Genomic DNA, 20914 nt, shown 5'->3' with positions numbered 1-20914 from the left:
AAGATACTGTGCAACGTTACACTGTAATGTATCAGTTGAAAAGTTGACTACTATTAAACATACCGAAAACTTATACAAACCTAACTGAAAAAAGTCCTAATGAAATAACAGTGTAATCCAAACAAAGAAACTACATGCACATAAAGCTACATAATGGCTAAAACTTCTTGTAGTCATAAAATACTAATGCAGGACAAAATATTTTAATGCCCTTCATTCTGTACTAAGGAATCCGCAAATATTGACGATTGTTGATAGCTAAATAAGTAAAAATAAAATTAAGAATCTAAGAAGCTACAGTAACATGCAAAATAAAAATCTAACACAACATGGTAACAAAAACTGCCTAGTATGATATGACTCCAAGAAAGATAATTCAACAGCATTGTGTAATAGGTTACAAATATCCCTTCCTTATATATTCTAATATGTTTTGGCTGTTATTGGGATAAAACTTAGACATCTCTCCACAAACCAACAAAAATAGCAGTAACAAAGGCCATAAAATACAAAAGAAAAGAAAATTCCAAATTGAACACTGACACTAGCATGCAGCTACTCTCTCAAAACCAAATAATGTTAGTAGTTTTTGGTACAACTAATACTACCATTTGTACTTCCCGTGCATGATTAGTTGTAATGTGTGTGTGTGTGTGCATATGTGTGAGTGTCTTTTTGTACATACTAACTACCCACATGCAATCATGCAATCCAAAGCCCATATATATGCTAACAGGCAATCCACATGCAATCCACACCCAAGGTGGCCAAGTGTAAAGAGACTCATACAACACTGACTTGTCTGAAAGCCCTACACTGTGGTGAATGTCCAGTCCCTTCACCTAAAGGTCACTGCTATCATCACTCGCCTGCAACGAAAATTAAGCAATAAACACAAAAGTGCGTGTGACATGCAAGTAAATTATATAGACAAAAAACAAGCATTAAGAAAAGCTCACAACAAGATGATTATATACTGGCAGATAAGCTCCATTTTCATAAGCATTGCTGCCCACAAGAAAAACAGGACCAATGTCTGCTTTTTACACAGACAGCACATAAGATGATTTCACAAAATTTTAACATTACACGTAAACCAAGTACATACGTTGATACTTTAAATATCACTGACAGAATTAATGAAGAATGAGCACTATGCAACACTTAGGACAAAAAAAGAATACCCAAATCTATTTAATGTAAGCTAATATTATGCACAAACAATGAAGATTTTGCTGAATATACATATCCCTTGGTTTATCAGCACAAATAAAAATAATGTGTCCATAAATAAATAATGCTGGACTTATGGGCAATTAATAGATATTCAGTTCCAACTAGTACATTCAGACACTATATACTATCTACTAGCAGTAACTTATTTTTCTGTGATTGTCAGATTTGTTTTAAGTTTACATAGATCATTTTTAATCTTCCTCCTGAACAGGGCAGATGTAAAGGTAACCTGAAGCTTTGTGTCAATCTGTATTCAGGAGATAAAGCTGCGGGCTGCAGACGGACAAAGCATGTGAAAAGTAAATCTGTCACTTCCAAGCACACAACAAAGAATGAAAATAGAAAGATTTTTTCATTAGATATAATATTTTCCAAACACTATTTGTATGCCTGAACTACTTGCTACTGTTTCTATTTCCTGCATTTTCCAACAGCTGTTTATTTATGAGGTTCATCCAGAATGGAAGCCTCCCATTTTGTGTCTTCGACAATTTTTTTATTTCACATAATGAAACTTACACACTGATGATGTGTTCAACACTGGAAGATGAAACATTCGGCAGGGAATTGTGCCCCTGACCACTAGCTAATGCCCATAAAACAAAAATCACAACATACTTACTGTCTTTCAACATAGTTGCTCATTCCTTGTGATAATTCTACTGATTGATATATGTCAGTAAGAACCAATTACCTGACCCATTTTTCAACGTAATATTCTAGTTCTATGGCCCTCCCAAGCGAGTCCAAGGAAGTGTATGTGCTGCTGGTATTTGCCCTTGTTCTGGACATGGAGCCATTTCTTCAATGTGCATGTCATCTCCTCGTCATCCTCAGAATGTCTTTCATGGATGCTATCCTTTAATGGCCTAAACAAGTGAAAGTTCCAGGGAGATAGGTCAGTGCTATAGAGGGGAAACACTATTCAACTTTGTTTCATTATATGTTCAGAAGTCCTCAAAAACTTGTGTGAGGCCGATCATGTTGAATCTTAATATCCCCTGTGTTGTTATAAAAAAGAAGCCACTGGAAACACTTCTTGAGGTGCTTGGTGTGTTCATTTAGCCTCCAAATTAATGGTAATGCCTCTTGGTATCATATTGATGAGCATCACGCCCTCACGGTCTAACACACAGTCATCATAATCTTGCCAGCAGAAGCAGTTGCTTTGAATTTTTTCTTCTGTTGAGAGAGATGATCCCACTCCATCAAATGTCTCTTTGTTTTGGGCTCAAGGTGGTGAACCGAGGTTTCATCACCTGTCACGATCTGGGACAGAAAGTTTTCCCCTTCAGCTACAAAATATTGCAACAACTCGGAACAAACGTCTTTTCTGTGGCATTTGTGTGCCCTTCTTGCATACACTTTTGAATATCCAAGAGTTCAGATAATTACATTCACACTTCCTTTGTCGAATGCTGAGTCTTAAGGTGTCGGTACTTGTAAATGAGAACAGCATGCTGCAATATTTCAGGTCTGATGGCTGTAGATGGTCTTGCTCACTGATAATCACTTAGCTCCATCAAACCACCTTCTGATGGCCTCCACCTATGTACACAGTTACCAACTGTACTCCCGCAGACTGCAGATGCTCCACAGGCTTCACACAAAACTTGGTGAATATTCCCCACAATGTCTTGCTCCTTTATAAGATGTCAGTAATGACACACTGCTTGTAATATGCATCACTTTCAGACATCATTTAGACACATTGCTGGAGCTATGCTATTTGTTGGAGGGAACTGAAATTTTGCGCATGCATGCTGAAAAATTCCAAGAATTCACACCTAACTATCTTACAACCCCCCTCCCTCTCTCTGAGTGGAACCATTGTCAAAATGATTACTTTTGCAAATGCCAATTTTGTGCAATTACTATAATCTTTACTCTTTAAAATCATTAATTACAGCGTAATGTATCTAGCTTTCATATCTAGTAATTTACTGATCATATGTATGACTTAAATTGTCTGGATCATGACATGACCAGTGATCTACACTACATAAACAAGCCACTAGAAATGCCATTTGAAGTTCTTCATGTGAATAATAATCCAGAAAGGTGGCTTGATGGATTGAGTAGGACCAGGTGAAGCAAATACGGCAGAAGGTGTCAGGGTTCTGGAGGAATGTGGATATGATGTCACCCTCGATCCAGATCACGAAGATGTCGTCAACAAACATGAAACAGGTGATGGGTTTGGGATCCTGGGTGTTTAGGAAGGATTTCTCTAAATGGCCCATGAATAGTTTGGCATAGGATGGTGCCATGAGGGTGCCCGAAGCTGTATCCCAGATTTGTATGTAGGTAATGCCTTCAAAGGAGAAGTAATGGTGGATGAGGATATAGTTGGTTATGATGAATAGGAAGGAGGTGGTTGGTTTGGAATCCTTTGGGCATTGGCAAGGGTAGTGTTCAATAGTGGTAGGGCGATGGACCTTAGGGATGTTAGTTTAAAGGGAGGTGGCATCAACAGTGACGAGCAGGCCACTGTGTGGTAAAGGGACATGAACTGTGGAGAGTCGGTGGGAAAATGGTTGGTATCTTTTATGTAGGAGAGTACATTGCAGCTAATAGGTTCAAGTTGTTGGTCTATGACAGCAGAGATTCTCGCAGTGCGGGCACAGTAACCAGCCACAATGGTGCGTCCTGAGTGGTTGGGTTTAAGAACTTTAGAAAGCACGTAGAAGGTAGGAGTGCGCGGAATGGTAAGAGGTGAGGAGAGAGATGGACTCTGGGGAGAGGTTCTGGGAAGGGCCTAAGAATTTGAGTAGGGACTGGAGATCCTGCTGGATTTCTGGAACAGGGTCACATTAACAGGGCTATAGGTGGATGGTTATGCCAGGTAATTCTTGTAGTTCAAAACAACAGTGGTGGAGCCTTTGTCAGCATGTAGGATTATAGGGTCGGGATCAGCTTTTAGGTCAGGTTAGGTTGTTTTGGGGAAGGAGGGCCAGACAGCGAGGTCATCGGTCTTATTGGATTAGGGAAGGATGGGGAAGGAAGTCGGCCGTGCCCTTTGAAAGGAACCATCCCAGCATTTGCCTGGAGTGATTTAGGGAAATCACGGAAAACCTAAATCAGGAAGGCCGAACGCAGGATTGAACCGTCATCCCCCCGAATGCGAGTGCAGTGTCTAACCACTGCGCCACCTCGCTCGGTCAATTTTTAGGTGGTGGACTGTGGTTTATTCTGTAGATGTAAGGTGGGGTTTGCATGTTGAGGGATTTGGGGAATGATGGTGAGGCAAGGTTCGAGGTTAAGAAATTCTCGAAAGTTAACAGGGAGTGATTTGGGGGGCAGCAGGGATAGATCACAGTTGGATGGAGGAGTGAACTGAGTCAGGCAGGGTTCAACATTGGTCTTTGGTTGAATTTGAGAGGTAGTGTTGGTGGCAAAATAGTGTTTCCACTGCAGGGACCGGGAAAAGGAGAGAAGGTCTTTAACAAGTCCTGCCTGACTGAATTTGGGAGTGGGAGAAAAGATGAGGCCTTTTAAAGGACTGATACTTCTATGGGGCTAAGACTGTTGGAGGAAAGGTTCATGACTGTGTCGCTCTAGTTCCTGGAGGGCGAGAGGTTCAATGTGTGTTATGTTTCTGGATCCCATAACACACAATACGTTGAAAGAAATAGGTACGTGTTTTGTGATTTTCATTTTAAGGGCATCAGGCAACGGTCCAAGACACATTTCTCTGCCTAATGTTTCATCTTCCAGTTCTAGAGACACCACCAGTGGCTACAATGACTTAGAAAGTAGTTACAGTCTCAAACAAGTTCAGCAAGCCATACTGTTTGCATGCATCCAGACAACTGACAGTTAATGACACCAGCAGACTGCTGTGTAAGGGCGCAGAGTTGATTGGGGGGGGGGGCATGTGGCTTGTAGTACGCACACACGCTTGACCACATGTGCAGTGGCAAATGGCAGATATAGGTCCTCTGAAGTTTCCAAATATTCACACACCTTTCTTATTGGTTCAAACACATGTGGTCAAACATACGTAGGAACTACAAATAGAAGCATTGACACCCACCTTAAAACACAAGAGCTATTGTCACCTGAGCTCAATTCCAAGCAGAAAGCAGCAGCTTACTGAAGCACTGTAAGTGGAAGCAGGAAGTGGCAAATGAAAACCTGTCGATGTTCTTCTCCTGATCCTGACAGGTTCTAAGGCTTAAACGAAGTAATGTCACATAGCAATTTGGAGCTTGCAAAATCATGGAGTTGGCTGGTGGCATTTGAGAGGCATAGAAGCTGTGAGCCCCCTGGGTTGGAGGTGGTGTTTCCATAGTGTACTTCAGAAGTCAGGGAAAGTGATTCTTCAAGGTCAACAGAGTAATTACTTGAATTACGGAAGACTGTGAGAATCTGGAAGTGCATTCCCATAATTGAGTTGAGTCATTCTGGATTTGTATGTGAGTGTTGCTGCTGAACGAAAGTGCTGGAGCTGAACAGGCAGAGACCTCAAATTAGGCTGAGGTTACAGAACTAAGCATTTAGTTGCATGGTGGTGTTTAGTGTATGAGAAAGAGGTGGCACAAAGTTGTGTTTTCTGTAATATAGAAAATTTTATGACATCGAAAAGAGAAAAACATAAAAAGATTTAAATGGACGAAAATGTGTTATTACTCAGCTGATGTTACATTTTCATATTAGGGATTAAATTACATCAATTAAAACACAAGAATCATTCAATTACCTTTTGAGACTATAATAGCAGTGATACACTGGTGAAGAGTAACTGATGAACATGCTGAAGAAGATGGTGAAATGTTTTACAGATTGTCGACCGTCTTCCCATCAAGCACATTTTACTTTCAGAACTAGTATACCTTTTCCCGGACATAAGATGTTTTTTCTTGGATTGTCTATACAATTTTCAACTGTCATTTTAGAAAGTATGTTTCACACATAAAAATCAAACAATGAAGAATCTAGGATGGAATAATAACAAGATGGAAAGGAGAGATAACTACTCGCCACATAGAAGAGATAGAAGAGGCACTGGGTCACTGACAGGCACAATGAACATGACTTCTACAAATACTCAGCTTTCTGACAAGTCCTTTGCCAGATGTAGAAAACTCTCTCACATTCACATAAGCACAACTCACACACACATTGCCACTGTTGTCTCCTGGCAACCTGAAACAACAGTGCCCATGTGTGTGTGAGTTGTGCTTATGTGAAAATGGTCGAGTTTTCTATGTCTAACAGAAGACTTAGGCTGAAAACTGAATATTTCTGGCAATAATTTTCATTGTGCCTCTCCGAGACTCGACACCACCTTTATGTGGGGACTAGCATTTTTTTCCTTTCTTTTTTTTTAAAAAAAACTATATGCTGTTTCTAGAATGATAATTTGTTTGAAACACATTAACACAATCAAAAGGAGATTTGGCTCTACATTTTGGCTACTCTAGGCTACTTTTGTCTAAAGTATTGCCATACTTAATCATGAAGATCAATTAATCTTATGATGTAAAATAATTTTACCTTTTTTAATTACTAACCTTCGAGTAGAAGTTATGGCCTCTGTATCTTGATAGTGCAAAGCAACTGAAAAAGTTCCTACAGCGAATACGATTCTGTTGCTTTCTCAAAACTGCCCCAAGTGTTATTATGATGACAATGAAGAGCATGCTCACCACAAGTGCAGCTGTAACATTTTTGTTAAATGTCAGTATAATTAGTTTTATATCCATTTAATAATTAGATTGCAAAGTTGATCAATCAGCGGTTATAAGATAAATATGAAGTTCTTGTACAAATGACACTGAAGTTTCTCTGTGTGTTGTTGTTATCTTTTTCTATGATACGTTTATAAAAAATTAACACAATAAATATGTAACACTTAGCGCACAGTTGGCAAGTTGCAAGAAAATCATTATCAAGATCATCATTCATTAGCAGTAATCTGTTAGCCTCCAGTCTGCAGCCACACAATCTGTTGAATAACAATGTAGATAGCACCACAAATTATAACTGCACAAAATTTGAACTTCCTTATTTGATTGCAATACACAGTGACAACACTGCAGTTTGCCAGTTTCCTGATCATGTGCAATATAGTTAGTGCCCTCCTGATCTACAGAATATAGACTCAATTTAAAAAAAAATCTCCCTTCCAATTAGGAGTATCGTCAAGTCTTTTTTTAACAGAAGAAGAGGAGGAGGAGGAAAAGAAGAGCTAATTGCTACCTGTCAGGCTCACAGTTCTTCCTTCTCACAAAAGTGGCATAAGGGTTGGTGCAAATGAGATGAATCACAAATACACATATACCTTGAGCTGGTCTTTCAATGGGATGATCACTAATGTTTACTGTAGCAATCTACAAAAAATCTACTCACCAATTGACGGCAGGATAAAACACACACACACACACACACACACACACACACACACACACACACACACACACACACACACACACAAAATGATTTAACTTTTACAAGCTTTCAGAGCCAGTGGCTTCTTCTTCTGGCAAAAGAGTTGAAGGGAAGAAAGTGGAATGAAGGGAAAGGACTGGAGAGGTTTAGGGAAATGGGTACAGTTCAGTAAAGTTACCCAGAACCCTGGGTCAGGAGAGACTTACCGGACAGGATGAGAAGGAAAGACTAATTGTTGGGGACTGCACTGGATGAGATTTGAAAACCTGAGAGTTCAAAGGTGGAAGACAGGGTAATATGCAAGACAGAGATTACTACTAAAACATTGTATTGTCACTAATTTGACATGTAACATCAAAAATTGATTATTTTCGTTGTTATAAATCTAAATACAAAAATATATTTGATAATGGAAAGTCCTGGATGCAATATGGTCTTGGCTGGGAGATCCAGAGGGGTACCTACAGCCAACAAATCAGAAAGGGTATTCTTCACTGGCACACAATTACCCCTTTCCTCTGGATGTACTAATATTGTATCTTAAATGAGTTTTTGTTGAATGTAGGTAACTGGATGTGTGTATAGTATGGTGTTACGTTTGTGTTGCATGAAGATAAAATAAGGGAGACAGTGAAATCTGGTACCAACACATAATCACCACTTTTCACTAGCACCAAGGAAGCCTCTTTTCGGGATGTGAACTGATTACCTCAAAATCAGGAGAAGCTGCACAGGAATGCAGTAGAAACCTTGGCTACAGAGGCCGGTTGTTATACAAATAATGAAAGACATAAAGCCAAGAACTCACCTCGTAATAGGTGAATCTCTGACAGTCAACAGCCACAAAAACAAGACTGGAAAATTCTCCAGAACCAACTAATGCAGAAAAATTTGGGGAAACACACAAACACACATTTGCAGGCGTGCACTCAGGAATATATTGTCCCAGCCAACTGCATTCCACCTGCAGCTTTCATTGTATCAAATGGAGAAATGGAGTGGCAAAAGAAGGTGGGGAGGGGCACAGATGGGTGAGAGGAAGACTGGCTGATGGCTGAGGGGGGAGGGGCAAGAAGGTAGAATTATGTATGGCATTGAATGTAGTGCAGGAGTGGAATGAGAGAGAGAGAGAGAGAGAGAGAGAGAGAGAGAGAGAGAGAGAGAGAGAGAGAGAGAGAGAGAGAGTCTGAGTATAGAATGAAAGGAGAAAAAGCTGCTTTCACAGGTGACTCTACCTCAGATAGAGTAGGATATGTCTGTAGCAAGATTGTAGTTAGGATGTGGTGGGTAAGTACAAAGGACAGGTTTTATACCTATGCCTTGGAGTTCGTTTGTGGAGACACTTGGAGGATTAGTGGCTTCTATTGACATGGCACAGGGACTCTGTATGTGGACTACATTTGGAGGTCTCAGTATAATGGTTAGGGATTGTTCATCACTGCAGATGTGTCATCCACATATTGGCCAGTTGGTGGTTGGTGAGATTGATATGGACAAAGGCTTTTGTGAAGCCAAGGAAGAGGTGGATGTCAACATTCAGGGAGGTGGTGTGTTGGGCTGACAAGGACAAATTGAAGCAGATAGGAGAGCAGTTATTGCAGCTGTGGAGGAATGAGGATAGTGTTCTAGCCCTGGAAACACATCACAAAGATATCATCAATAAATATGAACCAGAGAAGGGGTTTAGAACAATGAGTGGAAGGCTGCAATGTTTACATATTTTTGCCAACAAGATTTTGGATTCAACAGTGTGAACCTTGCTTCAACAAGACAGTAACATCCTCTAGATTGCACATTCACAGGTTGGCATACGATTATGACATGTGGGATCTCATTGAAGTGCCACAAACTTATGTGTATGTCTGGTCCCAGGGGAGAAGTAGCTACAAATATAAAAATAATAAATTACTATTATAAGGCAGAGTGCATGTCTATTATACAGTATATCCTAAATGCTAGTTCATAAGTTTACCTGTGTTTATACCACCACTAGAGACGTCATGATGTGCTGCATGATCATGGATTATTTGACATATTGCTGGTAAATTCCATCCAATAGTAACATCACATTCATTTTGCTGTGAAAAAAGTAAAACAAATACTATAATAAATCACACTAATAACATCACATTGTATAAATTTACTTTCAACAAAATAATATCCAGGGAAAGAGAAAAGTGAATGTGGTTGTTTTATATAATAGCCACAATAATTAAAACTGCTGCAGCAAGATTTAGCAATCATCCCAGAAATGACGAGCAATTGGAATGTCTAACCATTTGGCGGAGCTGAAAGTTGTAAATTGTAAAATACCACAGAGGCTTGCATGTTTTCTATTTGTAAGGTTCAGAACCAAAAATACTAGCTTCATCCAATTTTCCTTTTATTTTCTGGGATGAATGAGCCTATTGTTTATAGTTGCATGAATAACCGAACTTTATTTAGAAAAGAAAAACAATTTGCTTCTAGTTTCAGTGGTTAGCAGTTATCCTTTGAATACGATGATTTGAAAACAGGTTTAGGCAAACACAAGAATTATTCCAGAAACTGAGGAAATAAACCTCAGAAGACAATACTGATTATGAACAAACAAAACAAAGAAATAAAAGTTCATAAGTGACATGAATGTATGTAACAACTAACCAATTCAGCAAATAATATTAAAAGTGAAATTTTACTCCCAACAAGGAAGAAATATCACACACAATAATTGACCCAGAAGAAATTAACAACACACTTGCATATACAAAGAAAACATTATTCAGTAAAAGACAAAAACCTCTCTGAAACAACATGACTACAGCACAGGACATATTTATTTTGTCATATCACAAGCACAGCAGATAATGATAATGGAGACACCAGCGACAGAACACAAGAAAAAACTGGAAGCATATTTGATGCTACAATACAAAGACTAAACACAACGTTCACATGCAGCCTCTGGCTCCTGCAAACATACATTTAGTTTTCAGGTTTTCAGTGTGAGAGGACACGCAACACTCCCATTGTTTCCACTTGAGGGTACAATGAAGAATAAAGTAGTTTGTGTCAAATTGTGTTTACTGAACTACCAAACACCACTGCCAGCCCACACACTACACCATAGCTATCTGTGGAGATTGTACAGAATCTGTTGGCTCATTGTGGTGCCATATACTACCTGCTTTGAACAAGGGGCAGTCTGCTCTGCACCAATATAGTTGTGCACTGTGTATTGAACAGGGCACCTAGAAATGATGGAGAGGCTTCATCCCACCGTTGCCCTCAGTGGTTCACAACCCCACAACAGGCCACAGCAGTCCACCCGCCCCACCGCTGCCCCACACTGAACACAAGGTTATTGTGTGGTTCGGGCTGCAGAGGACCCCCTCCCCCAGGAATGTCTCATACGAGAAGAGTAAACCCCAAATGTTGGCATGGTAGAGTAATTGTGGTGTATGCGTACTTGGAGACAGTGTTTGCACAGCAATCGCCAACATAGTGTAACTGAGACGGAATAAGGGGAATCAGCCAGCATTCGGCAAGGCAGATGGAAAACTGCCTTAAAAATCGTCCACAGGCCGGCCGGCACACTGGACCTGGACACTAATCTGCTGGGCGGATTCGTGTCAGGGACCAGCACACCTTCCCGCTTGGGAAGCAGCATGTTAGACTGCACAGCCAGCTGGGTGGGCACCAATATAGTTACAGAGTTTCCAAAATTATACAGAATGTGTTGCCATTCAGGCTCACTAGAATAGTTACAAAGACAATGCATTATACCACTATAGCTAACAGAAGGGGTGAGAACTCAACACAGATATTAAAATCAAACAGCCTGACCAAGTGCAAAATGAGAAGCTGTCAGGTATGTGACGGAAGAAATTTTTCAAGCAGGCTAATGAGGTACACATTAGTGCAACTGAGACAAATTAATTCAACAATGGAAGGAGTACTAAAGAAGAAAGGTTCATGAAGATGATGTAGACTAGAATATTATACATAGATCATTGAAACACTGAATCATGTAGGCAGATATAAGCACAGGATAGCAAGGGATGTCAAATAACCGATAACTTTAGGTGCAGAAAAATCAAACATTTAACCAACAGAAGTTCTAATAAAAGGCAGGCTGCAATGTTTACACATTTTTTGCCAACAAGATTTTGGATTCAACAGTGTGAACCTTGCTTCAACAAGACAGTAACATCTTGTGTAATATCAACCAGCCGGTTGTTGTGGCCGAGCGGTTCTAAGCGCTTCAGTCCGGAACCGTGCTACTGCTACGGTTGCAGGTTCGAATCCTGCCTCGGGCATGGATGTGTGTGATGTCCTTAGGTTAGTTAGGTTTAAGTAGTTCTAGGTCTAGGGGACTGATGACCTCAGATGTTAAGTCCCATAGTGCTTGGAGCCGCTTCAACCGTATCAACCGATGTATAACTCAAAAGAGTTACCAGTACAGCACTCTTAAATGTCACTTTTCATGGTATTAAAAGGTTAACTACAGCATTCTGATGGTGCTAATCCACAAAATATACTTGATTTAATCAGTTGCTGAAATTTTTGCAGTTTGCTCATTTTAGGAATGTATGTGTGATACTGGACTAAATGAGATCTTACATATTTCTTCAAGCATATACATGCAATCATTATTGTCATGAGTAATTGAGGTGATTTCCTTCTTTCTTCTGAAGGCAACTACAGAAACTATATAAAATCTAAATTAAAACTGACAGAGCAAGTTCTGAATCTGTCCTGTCTGAATGAACTTATCACACTTGTACTGTACCACACAATGGAAAATCCAGGATGGAATGTAACAATATTTAGAGAAGGAAAGTTGCTACTCACCATATAGCGGAGATGCTGACTCAAAGATAGGCACAGCAAAAAGATTTTCACACTTAAAGCTTTCGGCCAATGGTCTTTGTCGACGATAGACACACATACGTACATACACACACTCACACAAATGCAACTCACAGACACGACTGCAGTCTCCGGCAACTGAGAGAGTGTGTGGGTACGTATGTGTGTCTATTGTTGACAAAGGCCACTGGCTGATAGATTTAAGTGTGAAAATCGTTTTGTTCTGCCTATCTACAACTCAGCATCTCCACTATATGGTGAGCAGCAGCTTTCTTTCTCAGAATATTGTATTGTATCACCTTATTCAAAGCTGCCAAATAGCTATATGTGACAAGATTATTGACCAAATACAGATAATCAAGTAGTAGAGCTGAAAATATATTTCCGTTGCCTACATAAGATTTTTGTGCCATTAGAATGGAAATGTGAGAGAATTTCTGGCTAATGAGGAAATAAGTGCATGAAAATTGACAAGAGGTTATAGGATTGGAACAGAACAGAAAATGGCAACATAAATAGCAAACTGCCTGTCTCAATTACTCATCAGTAGTCCATAGTACCTAATGCAAATATTCAGTACCTTTGCAACTGTTGTAATGCTGCAAAAACAAATTTAATCAGAATAACATCCATTTTCATTCATCAACTAAAATCATATTTCATCGCCATCCAAAAAAGATTTCAGATCTAGAACTGATCATTTTAGTTTGTTTTAACAGTCTTACCAACAATCCTCATGTATCTGCACAATGGTTTGCTTAAATTGATCAAACTGCAAACTGTAAAATTAAATACCATATTTTACGGACTGTAAGATGCACTTATTTCATAGAAGAACTTCCTCCAAAACTAAGGTATATCTTATATTTGGAATTAATATAAAAATGTCCAGTGTTTGATTTAATACTCCCACCAGTCTTAAAAATGGCCATATATTCGATGTCGGGAGAAACCTATCTCTATCTGGCAAAATTGGATTCAACTAACAGCAGCAGTGCACCGATGCGACGAACATGAGTTGCGGCGATTCATAAGCTTGCTAACACTGTCTGCATCCCACTCTGCCATTACAAACCAAGAATAATGTCTAGCCTACAATACATCATTGCAGTCTATGATGCCAGTGAACTTTAATTGAAATAGATTTGTGTTATACTTGAATTGAGAGTGATTTGTGTAATCGGTTACAGCAGAAAATATTTGTTAGTACCTACTTTCGAAATATAAAAAATAACAGGTATTCATATGACATGAGCTGTAAACTGAATGTGGAAACAGAGCAGCTGAGTGGAATTATAGCCCCCAACCAACAGAAAAAGAAAACACTCATGATCAACATGCCATTAAAGAAGAACTGAAAAAAATGAAGAAGACTAAAAGTGGAAATAGATGACTGAATGCAAAATAGTCAAAACTACAGGATGACATATTGAAATGGATTCAAGAACATCATCAAAATGGCACTGGAATTATAACAAAAATGATTCAAATACACGCTCATAAGTTAGTGCTGCAGTGGTACTTGATTGACTTTAAGGATGGAGTTAGTTGGTGCTACAGGTTTATGAAGCATCATAAAGCTCAAATGAATATTTTTGGGGATTTTAAAGGTCAGTTTGGTTTCATAAACTAAGAATTTTTTCAGTCTGGGCTTATAATCTAATAATAAAAACAGTAAATAAAAATGTTACTTTTTAAAAATAAACTGCTTAAAAATTAAGGTGAGTCTTATAGTCCGTACCTTCTTATAGCTCATAAAATATTGTAGACAGAATGGCTACCAAAAAGTTACCTTCAGTAGGTGAAATTCGAAGTACTGACAATATACATATCTAGACTTACCTTCATGAGATGAAATTCGAAGTACTGACAATACAGATATCTAAAAGAAGAGGAGATGATACTTAGATTTTTAAACTATTAGCTCCTCCCTCTTAGAGGAAAATGGGAAAGGGAAGTGAGGTCATTCAAAGCCCAAATTCAAAGGGTTCCACGAGTTGTGAGGCTGAGGGCAGACATCATAGGGACTTTAAACACACTGAAGCTGTGCAGGACTGTTTACAGAAAATGCTTTAGATAGTACATTTGTAAGCACTGTACCATCTTTAGTCCAGAGACAATAGAAGGGCGGAATAAGTAAAGATGGATTAAGGCAAAGAGAAATGAGAAGTGCGATGAAAAGTGCATTTAAGAAATAGGAGGAGAGGAGAGGGAAGTGAAGATGTTGTTGTTGGTCTTCAGCCTGAAGAATTATTTGATGGACTCTCCAAACTGCTTTATACAGTGCTAGCCTCATCATCTCCAAAAACTACTGCAGCCCATGTACATTTGGAACTGCTAACTGCATTCATCCCTTTGTCTTCCTGAAAAATTTTTACCCCCCCCCCCCCCCATCCCACCTGCTTCCCTCCATAAACAACACAATTCCTTCATGTCTCCCGCTGTGGCCTATCTACCAATATCTTCTTTTAATCCAGTTGTGATATAAATACCTTTTCTCCCCAATTTGATACAGTAAATCCACATTAGTTACTTCCTCTATCTGTCTGATCTTTGGTGTTCTTCTGCAGCATAATGTTTCAACAACCTTCATTGTCTTCTTATTTGAATTGCTTATTGCCCATGTTTCACTTCCAGACAAGTCCACACTTCAGGCAAATATCTTTTAAGGAAGACTTCCTAGCACTTAAATTTATATTATATCAGATGCTTACAAATTTATCTTTTCCAAAAATGACTTTTGTGCTAGAACTAGTTTGCATTTTATTCTTCTAACCCAAATCCTCTGGAATAATGAGAGGATATGAACATTATTTTCTCTGAGCTGCTTAAACAAGCAATAATTCATTTCCTCAAGAGGCAGTTTCAGTACTCTCTACACATCTCTTTTTCAAAACTGTAGCTACAGTTCCAACCCAAAAAATTGGTCTCATGATCTATTTCAAAGACTGGGATTGATACAAAACATTGTATTGAATTTGATATCAGACCATTGTTACCTACCATGACTATACCAGAGCTGCAGATCAGTATTATATAAGAGACTCTTTAATAATATGATTAAATGAATGCCACATGTGCAAAGCTGCACTCTTTCAGCCACAGCATTAGAAACTATTACAGAAACCATAAATGAAAATAATGTGTGCATGTTATGAGACTTTGTATTTTCGAAAATCTTATGCATTTTTCAATAGGCGCCATGTCACTTTTGGACAGCTTGTCGAATAGGCTTTTTCATGTTTCATATTTTGGTATAAAACGCATCCATTTCAAATAATAGACAGACATCTGAAATCTCAAAAATGATTGTACCATCTGCATTATTTAGAGTATCTCTTTCTACGGAATTGAACACAGCAGTTTTGTGTTTGGATTTGTTTCTAATTTGTGCCATAAAAGGCTTCAAAACAAATAAGTGTGTTAGTCTGTAGGGCCAGAACTGCACCTTGCAGAGGTTTTAATGAGTTTTGGAAGAGAGCTAGATATGGTTCAGTGACTTTGTCTCAGAAAATGGACTGCTGGAGACATTAATCCTCTCCTAAAGAAATGTAATAATAACTGAGTCATGACATTCTCAAAAAACTGTAAAATATGCAATTCCAAATACATTCATATTGAATAAAAGCTGGTTACCACCATCAAAGAGTTCAGAAACTCATAGTCTTATTTGCCCATTAGTTTGTGGGTTAATGAAACACGTACAGAATCCAAATATCTTAAGTTTAGTTGGACACTAATGTTGATACGGTAGAAAAGGGCAGAGGAACGGGTACCAGTCAATATCTGATTACACGTAGGTGTAATGGGCTCAGAAACGTTGGGAACTGCTTACTTTAAAAGAATGTGAGATGGCGTTATCATGTAGTAGCATCACTTCACGCTGTCTTCCTAGTCGTTGTTATTGGATCGTCTCCGTTTTGACAGTACATGTAAGCAGTGATGGTCACACTTCAGGGAAGCAATTCATAGAACATCACACCATCGCTGTTCCATCAGATGCATAACATCTTTAGGGGAAGCGCGCCAGTCTTTGTACGGGCAGTTGCTGCTTTGCTTGGGCTCAAGCATTTCTTTCTTTTCTTTATGTAAGCATAAAGACACCATTTCTCGTCACCTATAACGATATAGGATAGGATCGGTTGGTGTTGTTCATGAGCCAATTGACGACGAGCAAGCAGAGATGCACACATCCACTGATTTTTGTGATTTTGGCTAGAGCATGCAGTACCCAAGCAGCCGATTTTTGAACCTTCCCCATAGCAATCAAATGTCACATGACGGTGGAATGATCACAGTTTGTCATATTTGTCAGTTCTTTAGCTAGAACTCGAGTACACTGACGTGAATCATTGTGGATTAATGCGTTCATCAAACGCCGAAGGTCCTCCTGGACGTGGAGAGTCACTAATGTCAAAACGATCCTCCTTATAACGAGAAAACCATTTTCTTGCCGTCGTTATCGCTGATACTTAGGCTGGTTCATTATCATGGTGAAAGAGCGCATTTTTGTCCGACAATCTCGATCTTCTTCAGCCAACACCAGTTTCAAACGATCCAACAATGAAGCGTAATAAGGTCCAGTTATGGTTCTGCCTTTTATCCAAGTAATCTATGAGAATTATTCCTTGGGAATCCCAAACGACACTGGCCACCGCCTTGCAGGCTGACAAAATGGTCTTTGGCTGTGCACTTTCACCACGCCTTTGTCCATTGTTTGACTACTGGTGTGTAATAATGGATCAAGGTGCCATCAACGGTCACATATCGGCGCAAAACGTCTTGCTGGTTACGATTAAGCATCACCCACCTCGCACACAGCTTCTTCATAGCCAATTCTCCGTGCAAGTTATGATGCACTCGTTCAGTTGAGATTACTACCGTCCAAGCAATCTCAGGAATTTTTATTTGGTGGTCTTGCATTACCATATCTTCGATTTTGTCAATGATTTCCTTTGTGGTGACAGGAGCGCGCTTCGTCTTCGGCGCTTGTCCAACAAAAGTTTAAATTCATTAATCCAAAAGTAAATGGTCTTCGGTGATAGTGCAGAATCCCCATGTACTTCACGCCACTCAGGTCTGATCTGTGCGGCAGTCCAAACCTACAAATGAACATGCTTAACAGCAGTATGCAACAGTTTTCTACATTTTCAATCGCAGTCTACACGCTGACCAACTCAGACGGCGTCAACAACGAATATAGTTGAAATTCATTATACAATCCTTGGAATAAGCAAGCTTTCCAACCATGAAGGCACAATAAAGATCTTCCATTCCTTTACGAAGATTTACAAGACTTATCAAACCACCCTCGTACTTAAGTCAGCGTTTTTCAGTGATTACATTGAATTACTGAATTTCAATTCTCTGAAGTCTGCAAAATATCCACCTAAAGATGTTATTATCTCGTCATTACATTTAAAATCCAAATACGAACTTATTTAGATCAGGGAAATGATACACTCCAGCTAGTGCAAACCGTTGATAAGGGCAGATGTACCAACCACTCGAGCTTCAAATCCATCGGCGCCAACGCACTTTCTATCTTTTATTCTCTTTGTGAAAGCCCCCTCTCCTCTTTCTTTCACAATCACAGACTTAGTGTCAAATGAAACCGGCTTCGCCATTTTTTATGCTGGGTGGCCATCGATTTCACAAACTCTTTTCATTGCTGTTTCGACAAATTCCCAATCGGCATCCCATAATCTACTTTCATGGAGTTCTGGCGTGCAAGATTCATTGATGTTTCTGATACAACCTCCACAACTGGCAAAGAACACAGGAAGTTCACTCCCTCTAAAGAGTCCATTATTTTTGTACGACACTGCCGATAAAATGGGGCTGTTCAGCAGGAGTAGATCTTATCACTTTGAAACTGTATCCAAGCCATTTTCGAAGTCGAATGTGGATTTGCTGTATCGCTTAAGAATACTGCTGGAATAGTTCCTATGAAAAAGGAACGGCCAATTTATTTCCTCATTCTTGCCCCAATCCCCTCTTGCGCTCAGGACCTCATCGCAAAGGGAGCGTTAAAACTGTATCTTCTTTCCTTCCGATATCTTGTACTGTTTTCGAAAAAGAGAGAAGAAAAATCACTGTTATCCAGTGAACACTACGCGTGACACCGAATCCATAGACCTGCGATTCGTTGAGTGCCAGTTCTACGATCCGTACATGCTTCTGGTAGGGCTCAAAATAGAATCATAGCGTACTTTTTTTTTTAGTTTATTGGCTTTCAGGTCGTGCCTATTTAGCCACTAATGGAAAGACGATACGACAACGTAGTGGAGACGATTTTCTTTGTCAGTTAAGACGATACGAACGTACGGACAACACAATAGGCAGTCCACGAGCGGAGAAAAATCGACCGGACCGGGAACCGAACCCGGGCCTCTTCGGTTAGCAATCTGTCGCGCTGACCCCACAGCTACCGAGGCGGACTAGAGCACTAGTCCCATTTGCTTAGAGATATTTACTGTCGTACGCCGACAAAAGATGTAAATAACGATCCGATCGTTCTTTGGTCAAAGTCTTTCCTATTACTGTGCAACACAGACACCAAATGGAGACGGTGAGATAGTTACAGCAACGCATTCCATATTTAGTGTGTTCCAAAGTCATCCGTAACTGTGAATGGTTAACAATAAAGATTACAACTAATTTCGGCCACTGCACTTATCTGTTGTTTACGCACATTGATGTCCGACGTTTGCGTATTAATAGTTCTCAAAAATGGTTCAAATGGCTCTGAGCACTATGGGACTCAACTGCTGAGATCATTAGTCCCCTAGAACTTAGAACTAGTTAAACCTAACTAACCTAAGGACATCACAAACATCCATGCCCGAGGCAGGATTCGAACCTGCGACCGTAGCGGTCTTGCGGTAATAGTTCTCACTGAAAATATTGTTAAGATAACAAAAGTGACCGCACATTATTTAAAAAGGTGCTGCCTGATTCTGTTAGGGGCAACTGGTGGAACAAATGACGGTTTTTGGTTCACTGGTGAATACTGATTAAATGCAGCTCTTTTTGGGAAGATTACTTACAAAACGCTATTCCAAAATATTGTTCGATAGTGTAGATTCTGCGGCAGGTCGGGGGATGTATTCAGAGACGAGCAATACGGGTAATACTAAATTTGTTAACACGATCACCAATATTAAAAATTTAACCTCAAATTAAAAATGTAACCTCAAATACGCTAGGAAGGTGCTAATTATCTCGTGGTAATATTACTGAAACCGGTTTCAGAAGTTGCACTATCTCCCGAGACCTCCAAGAAATCGCGTAATAGCAGTTGTTAACATTAAACTAATTACAGCTCGCATAAAGACACGTTGGAAGGCATTGTTCCCACGCCTTGTCAGCGAATGGAACGAAAAAACAAATAATACTGGTATAGTGGGAAGAAACATCTGCCACGATTTTCTCGCTGATTTGCAAACAACATTTATAGTACAAACGTGTCTACAGTATATGGCAAGCACTTGCACTAAACCGCCACTAACTTTGTCACTTGCAATGCACGCGGAGAAAGCTGTACAAGCGTTCTCCTTCAGAGGAAAGCTTACTAGTTTCCATTGCAAACTGCCACCACTATCGATTAATTGGAGATACGACGAAGTGGCTGTGTTTCATGGCCCGCCAGATCACACATAAATTTCCTGGGCTCTCGTTTGTGGTGCAGCCTGAATTATCCCCAATACTGATGCAACTCGAGACGTATACACACTCGAACAATGTCACGCCCATGCAACCTGTGACACTATTCGACGAGTGAAACAGTGATACGATTTGTGGATGGATGCACTGCATCGCATGCAGGGCACATCGCACATCCGATATAAAGCTGATAGCACTATATCTGTACGACTTGCAACGTAAAGATGTATATTAAATTCTACATTTCTTTAATTTGCTTAATAGACATGACGTCATGAGTAATACCGCAATGGAATGCCAACAAGGACTCGAAATCTTACTGCTGGCTTCTCTACGAAAACAGTGCACTTCTCATTTACTACAGGCATCAGTCGGCCGAAGTGGCCGAGCGGTTCTAGGCGCTAGTCTGGCACCGCGCGACCACTACGGTCGCAGGTTCGAATCCTGCCTCGGGCATGGATGTGTGTGATGTCCTTAGGTTAGTTAGGTTTAAGTAGTTCTAAGTTCTAGGGGACTGATGACCTTAGATGTTAAGTCCCATAGTGCTCAGAGCCATTTGAACCATTAGCCAACAGGCATCAGTAGTAATGGCTCCGGAAGTTCTTCGTATTTCCGACGTTTCATTTTCGGGTCCATAATCCCTTAGTTCAAGCTTCGTTTTTGTAGGATTATGTTGGGTACTAATTTGCGACAGTATGGGAGGAACTATAGTTAGTATCTACCTGATAGCTTCCATTATACTCGCCTTTTGCTCACAGATTAATGACTT

The 20914-nt window shown here is 39.8% G+C and overlaps 1 protein-coding gene across 3 annotated transcripts in view; it reads right to left on the bottom strand.

Moving 5' to 3' along the window:
- The window catches only part of LOC124611079 (cation-independent mannose-6-phosphate receptor), a 619359-nt gene that overhangs the window by 11071 nt on the left and 587374 nt on the right, over positions 1–20914 (bottom strand). Inside the window, exons 21-23 of one of the 3 annotated variants that reach the window (XM_047140214.1) lie at positions 9602–9707; positions 6753–6898; positions 799–869 (exon numbers count right to left, since the gene is read on the bottom strand). In XM_047140214.1, coding sequence (XP_046996170.1) covers positions 843–869; positions 6753–6898; positions 9602–9707 — 279 coding nt within the window. In that variant the 3' untranslated portion in view covers positions 799–842. Of the gene's footprint in view, positions 1–798; positions 870–6735; positions 6899–9601; positions 9708–20914 lie in introns of those variants that run through there. The other 2 variants (XM_047140215.1, XM_047140213.1) reach the window with 2 other exon arrangements.

This window comes from Schistocerca americana, chromosome 1, assembly GCF_021461395.2.
Source record: "Schistocerca americana isolate TAMUIC-IGC-003095 chromosome 1, iqSchAmer2.1, whole genome shotgun sequence".
Classification (NCBI taxonomy): domain Eukaryota; kingdom Metazoa; phylum Arthropoda; class Insecta; order Orthoptera; family Acrididae; genus Schistocerca; species Schistocerca americana.
Note: the sequence above shows the minus strand (reverse complement) of the source record. Positions and strands in the feature narration are given on the sequence as shown.